Genomic DNA, 6,819 nt, shown 5'->3' on the forward strand with positions numbered 1-6,819 from the left:
AGTAGGTAATTCAAATCCGACTTGCTCTTCTGTCGGACACGTTGGCCTGGGTTGAGGGCTTGTTTTGTGACTCCTGGAGCGGTGTGAGGTGTTCTGGGATGCTTTTGAGAGGCAGCGTCAGCCGACTTACTAACCTGTGTGGTTAACGCGTCCGCTTTAGGGACGCGGTTTTGCTGAAAGCAGCAGTGTGCATCATCTTACATAGTTTCGTTCCACATTGTTTCATATTTCTGGAGTTAACTTGGAGAATCTTCTCAATTTTCCCTGATTAGTAGAATTTGGCTTTTTGAAAGAAGTTGGCTGCTTCTGCTAGTGTGGTTTAATCCTTCCCATCATTTTGATAAGCCTTTTATTTCTTTTATACATATTGACAGGCTGGAACTGCTTTGGGCACTGGCCAGCCTTATGTGTGTTACTGGCTGGCATTTCTTTGGGGGATTTCAGATGGGTTTGTTGTAGTGCAGTGTCATCGGCAGCAACATACTGGAGCATCGTAGGCTTAGAAATATCTCTGCTTTTAGAATCCAGTGACAGTGCAAAATGAAATTACAACGTGAAGAGTCTTTACTGCTATGATGCAATAAAGGGAACGTCAGGGGAAAGCGGTGGTAGTTTGGGACAGTCTTGATTGTGTAGTCGTCTTATATTTCAAATGAGATACATGCCTCTTTTCTTCCCTTCTATTAGAAGGCTGCAAGTCTCTGGACCAGCTGAACCTCACAATCCCTGTGGCAGGGCACCCCGCGTCACCTGCCCACCCGCTCTCAGGATGTCCTGTACCCAGCGTGCCACCGGCTGCAGAACCCGTTCCTCATCTGCAGACCCCCAACTCTGACCCTCAGACCATGGCCCGAGAATGTCCACAGAGCTCAAAGCCTCCCAGCGGCTCCAAATCCGGTCTCCGAAATACTACGGGCTGTCTCCATGCCTCTGACAGCAAAGCAGCGGGAGGTCATTCCCATCCAAAGCAGCAACGCATTAGCAGGCGGAGAGCTACCAATGGCTGGATACCCGTTGGCGCAGCCTGCGAGAAGGCCGTCTACGTTGTGGTAGGTGTCTGGAGTGCTGGTTTGCCGTGTGTGTATGGCTTATACCCATTTGTGCATCTTCAATGGACTAAGATCATGAAGGCTTGAGAGCGTTTTGGGTCTCGCTGCAAGGCGGAGGTGGTCACTAGATGCCATCTAGAACCTCTCGGACAAGAAAATAGTGCCTTTTGGCTGAGCTGCTGTTGGCTTTGTTTTTCTCATGTGCCCTGCTATTACCTTGCACGGCATGACAGGCAGTTTGGAAAGGAAGGAAAACCTGCTACTCCTGTGCTAGCGTCAGCTGAAATGCCATGATGATGAATACTTCTGGCTTCAGCATTTGCAAGGGTGGCACCTGTTGCACCTGTGAGTCCATCCTACAGAGAGATCGTCCTCCAGCTCCTTCCTCCTGGGTTAGGGCAAACCTGTTTGAGGAAACGAGGGAGGTTTTAGCCTTGTTATAAGGAGCGGTTGTCTAAAGGTAGCTCTCATGAGGTTGTTCTTCTCACTGATGGTCTCTCTAGCCCCGCAGGGATCTCCCAGAGAGCACAGGTGACTGAGACAGTATCCTGGCTCCCAGATGGAATTTTTCTAGCACCCAGTATCCCCCTTCTTGTAACTTACCTGGTGACATGGCCGGTCACTCCTTCAGGAATTTCTTGTCTGTACTTTCTCATTTGTTGTGTTCAGGGGCCGAGACTGGCTCCTGCAGGATGGGAGATTTCCTGCCAGAAAATTTGATTAACTACAGTAAAGTCCACCTCAATTGAGAGAGAAGGCAATATCCTTCATGTCGTTAAAACATACGAGCTGTGGACTTGAAATCTGGACCCACGTGCTGTCTGGGAAGGTGGGACAAGGCCTTGAACTGCGTGCAGTAAATGTCAGCAGCAAGGGGAGCTGTGGTCCAAGCGGACCCGTCTGTGCTGCCGCTTGGTGCGGTGGTATAACCTCGAGCTGCTGAGAGCATCATCCAGGACGGGTTTTGTAGCTTCAGCTCTTAGGGCTGTGTACAGGTACCAAGGGCTGTGCAAGGATGAAGCCCGAGACGGGCCTCTTGCATCCATCGCTCAGACTTTGACACTTTGAAAGGAGCAGCGCACCGTTAATCTCCTTAAGTCCTGGCGCGTAATGCTTCCGATTTTGCCTGGGCAATCTGGCAGGAGGTTAAACCCATCCTGCTCAGGCATTCCAAAATGAGTTTTTGGAGCTAAAATAAAATCCCCCCCCCCTTCCCTCCCCAATTTATAGTCCAAAAAGTGATTATTTTGTAATGTTAGAGGGTACAAAGGAAACGTTAGCAATCTCGTTAAGGAAGGCTTTATGCCACAGCCTCCCTGCCACTCCCTGCCCTGTTCCTGTGAAATTTTTCATGTTTTATTTGTTTTCTTACAATGTTTGTATCAGAGAAATGCATAGCATTCAAAATATGCCTAATTTTCCATGCCTTTGAATATGAAGGAAATGCACACCTACAGGTAGGCAGATAAAATGGTGGTTTTTCTGAAGGTTGGGTCTTTGCATGCAGAATTGAAGGAGCAATTGTTTTTTAATTTGAAATCAGGCTATTAATTTCAGAAATAAGTGCTTTTGTGAGTCTTGCTGTCCCGCTGGTGAGCTGCTCCTTACTGCCAGCACTACGTAGGAGAAATAGTTGTGTGTTTGCTTTATTTGAAAACGGTGGCCATGTATGACCTGCGAGCCCTTGGATGCTATTCTTCAGTGAACTTTCCTTACCTATGAATGCCGAACCCTTAGAAAAAGTAATTTGTTTGATCTGATGTTTGTTGTAAACTAACCTGGTGGGAATAGAGATGCCACGAGTGGTCTTAGCTGTATGACTTCTCTCGGAGGTCTGTTGGAGTGGAAGCACTTATCTCTGAGTAGACTTAGGCGAGTTTTTAATTTGCAGCAGGACCAAAGGATTGGGATAGCAAACAATAAACTAACTCTTTGCCTGTACGCTCAGGTTGCTTTATTTTTTGTGTGTGTTCTAATGCTATAGAATGAACCAGAGCCGGCTGTTCGCAAGAGCTATCAGGCTGTGGAGAGAGATGGGGAGATTATCCGGGTACGAGATACTGTCCTCTTGAAATCAGGACCCCGGAAGAAATCTATGCCATACGTTGCGAAGATATCGGCACTGTGGGAAGACCCCAAAACAGGTACTGTGCAAAACAGTATGTACTGCCTCTGTGCTTGACAGGTGAGGGTGAGCTGGAACCGGGGAGTGGTGGATCTCGGGAGAGCTGCAAGCTTGTTAGGGTACTGCACTGCTGCCAGACTGGGTGATGAAGAGGAAGAGATTAGCTCCACGGCTTTCGTTCGGATTGTTCCAGGAACTGAAATGCTCTTTAATCGCTAGCCTGGGACTGGTAATCAAAATCTTCCTGGTCGTGAAAGCACATAATATCTGCCAAGTGCCCATCTTAGCAACGATCTCCTTTATTATTTTATTGCAACAGACATCTCAGGAGCTGCTGTTTACTCAAATGCTCTCTCCAACATCTGGGCTGGGAGTTGCTGTGGAGCACGGGCTTATCTGCAGAAGCTCTTGATGGGACCCGAGTAGAAGTGGTGATTGGAGTAGTGTGGTTTTGATGTTAAGGCCCTGTGTCTGACTAGCGATACCTGAGCCAAGGAAGCTGTGCCAAATGTAAAGTACAGGTCTTAAAAGTAAAAAAAAAAAAGTTACGTGTAAAAGAAGTGATCAACGTGTGGTGAGGCCCATCTTGGTCATGTCATCCTGTGACAGCAGTTCTGGCACTAACCTGGGAGTTAATGCTGCAAGTACCGAGCTTTGGATGAGCATCTTTTCCAGCTTGCGGTCTGAATGGATGCTTTTTTCAGATGGAAACATTTGATTTTTGTATCTTTTTTCTTTTTTTTTTGTTTGCTGTGCCTAACTGACCTCTTTGTGACGATGTAACACAAGTAGAAGCAGGTGAAGGCGTAATGGAGTGGCAATGTGACCGACTTCATGCAGCTTCTTGCTGTAACAAAAGGACACCTAGTTCAGCATGAAATATTTATCGCGGCACAGCTGCCTCTACGTGAGCGCTATGGGAATGAAAGGGGTGAAGCAGGAGGAGGAAGCTGGATATTAGTGGGAAAACGCTACGAGAAAACTGAGGCTTGACATATTTTAATAAATCTTCTTGCAGGGGAGCTGATGATGAGCCTCCTGTGGTATTACAGACCGGAGCACACTCAGGGAGGCCGCAATCCCAGTATGCACCAGGTGAGCCATCCATCCGGATGCGAAACTCGGGGCGAGGGTATCCTGCTATGTCTGTATTTCTGCAGGAAGAGGGGATTAGCCCGAGTAGCTCCCTGCGTTCCTGGGTGGCCTCAAACTCAGGGGGCTGAGCTTCTGTTTTGAGTAAGATGGAGCGCGCTCTTGGCTGTGATGCAGCTGTTGCCAGATGTGTTGAGTGGTGGTGTCCTATATATGGGCTTTTCCCCTATTTATTGTCATGTGTAGGAGCTCTGGGCTGTAACAGAAGCTGCTGCGTTCTTTACGTGGCTGCCTCTGTGTAAGTTTTAATGTTTCTCCCTTTAATCTGAGAAAATCCTGTGCGTTAAGTGAAAAGTTGTTTTGCCTGCTACCTTAGGAGTAAGGAGGAGTGAGTTTGTACTGAATCGAGATCAAACGCCTTTCAAAAAGGGTATTCTAACTCACCCGGAGACGCAGAGCTCAATGCAAAAGCTCCTGCTGCAATTCTGCAGGACATTGGAGGACCTATATCATGTGCTGCCTTTTTATCATAAATCCCTTAATCTGCTTCCTAAACTCCAGAAACTTGTTTGGTTTGTGCAGAAACGTGGATGCATCATCCTTCCCCTGTACAGATTTATGATGAGAATTAGACTGACTTGAGGATGTTGTGCCAGTATAATAGAGTTTGCTTTTTAAAAGGAAAAATGTGTGAATCATTATGACTTCACACCTTGCTCTGCTTTGCATGGGCTTGTGTTGGGTGACAGAACAAGCTGTTTTTAAACTGGGGATGGAGAATTTACTGCCGTTTTCAGCCCACCAAAATACTCGGTGCCTTTTTTCCTTTTTTACTTTTTTTTAATAAAAGGGGAGGGAGCGGGTGAGAGCAGGACGGGGGGACAGCCGGGGAATTGTACCTGCCTGACTTGCAGGGCACAGATGAGTTTCTAAACCAAAATGTCCTACCTTGTAGGTTTCTGGTCCATAAATGAAGTGTGACTCGAGCCGGTTGCATCGCAGTGTAGAGAGCGCCAGTAGTCTGGCCAGGAGGAATTAAGCCAGTTCTTCGCACACCTGCTTAATTACACAAGACTTCAAATGGGAGAGTGCCATTTGGGCTGAGTAGCTGGGATGGGCTTGCCAAAGATGACTCAGATAGTTTTGATTTAAGGAGTAGACCAAAACCCCAACGTGCAGAAGCGAGGTGTGCCACTTTCAGTTTCTCTGATTAAGCAAGTCCCCAAACGGTGACCCTTTTGTGAGTCTTTCCTTCCAGCCTCCTTCCTCGGGGCTGTGAGCAGAAACAAAGCCTGCAGGTAATTGTGCAGAGCATCCTTATTCCCAGAGATCATCTCTGCTGATCTAACCACACCTGAAATTCCTTCAAATGGCTCCATCTGGGTTGCCCCATCTCTAACCAATCCTGCCTGCTGCAGAGCCAAGTTTCCTAAATTACCCTGGGAAAAAAGGCTATTGCTACTTCCCTCACTAAACCAGCCTTTTTAATTGAATTGGGATGAGGAAAGGGTTGGAAAAGAAGGGATTCCTTGAGCTTTGATATAGAGATGGATTAGAAAGACTGGTTGTGTGTCAAAGGGTAGTAGTAAAGACAGCAAAGTGCTATACAACTTCCATTTCAATTCTTAGCTGTACAAATGAATTGGAAGGGTTTCTAGCACAGGAAAAGGAAAATGAATGAAGAACGTTCCTAGGAGCACGGAGGAATGCGTGGGTGGGGAGTGCTCCGACCTCCTGCCTGCAGGAGCAGTGCTCACCAGGTTTTCTGGATGCGGTCTGAAGGCTCCTTCCACGTGGAGTCTGCACGAAGACAGATTTTGGATAAGCTGGAGCGAAGGCACCTCTTGGAGGGGTTTTTCTCTTTCTGAGCCTCTGCAGTACCTCCCGTGATGGACCCAGCCTTCCTCCCTCTTACCTGTCTCGTTGTCATGCCCAGGCATCGCAGTAGTGCTTTCAAAATGCTGCTTTTGTTTTTTCCAGTGCAGCGTTGCAAAAGCTCGTCTCCTGGGACACCTCCCAGCGGTGGCTACAAGCTGTCTGTCATCCCCAGGAGGAAAGAGGAGGCTGAGTGGTGTAGCTGGTAGTGGCCTTGCTGCTGAAGTGCTTTTGTAATGTTGGCAGTGTGTGGGATTTGGACACTTGGCCTCACAAAGTGTGCTGGGCAGTGTTAAACGATGGGAGAACTCTTAATGCTTTGCTCACGTGTCGCTGGATAAAATTCTGGTGCACACTATAAATAGGTCCCAAAACACCTGGAAGATGTCTGGATTATGTGAAATATTGGCTCTAAAGAGTATCTGCTATGAGCATGCTTTGGTGGACTCCCCTTTAAGGTGATGGGTGAAGGTGTGGAGCTGGCCCTACCTCCCTGGGGCTCCTGGCCAGCTGGGTGACCTCTTCCTTCCTTCTCTTGCAGAATGAGATCTTTGCATCCCGGCATCAGGATGAAAACAGTGTTGCCTGCATAGAGGAGAAATGCTACGTGCTGACCTTTGCAGAGTACTGCAGGTAGGTGGTGCTCTTAACTTGCTGCCGTCCCCGAGACCTTCATCT

The 6,819-nt window shown here is 47.7% G+C and overlaps 1 protein-coding gene across 1 annotated transcript in view; it reads left to right on the forward strand.

The window, feature by feature from the left end:
- Window positions 1-6,819, forward strand: part of BAHD1 (bromo adjacent homology domain containing 1) — a 13,180-nt gene that overhangs the window by 4,510 nt on the left and 1,851 nt on the right. Inside the window, exons 2-5 of the mRNA XM_009333640.1 lie at window positions 688-1,049; window positions 3,034-3,193; window positions 4,193-4,269; window positions 6,683-6,774. Coding sequence (XP_009331915.1) covers window positions 688-1,049; window positions 3,034-3,193; window positions 4,193-4,269; window positions 6,683-6,774 — 691 coding nt within the window. The remainder of the gene's footprint in view (window positions 1-687; window positions 1,050-3,033; window positions 3,194-4,192; window positions 4,270-6,682; window positions 6,775-6,819) is intronic.

The sequence above is a fragment of the Pygoscelis adeliae genome, unplaced genomic scaffold (genome assembly GCF_000699105.1).
Source record: "Pygoscelis adeliae isolate BGI_AS28 unplaced genomic scaffold, ASM69910v1 Scaffold420, whole genome shotgun sequence".
NCBI lineage: Eukaryota > Metazoa > Chordata > Aves > Sphenisciformes > Spheniscidae > Pygoscelis > Pygoscelis adeliae.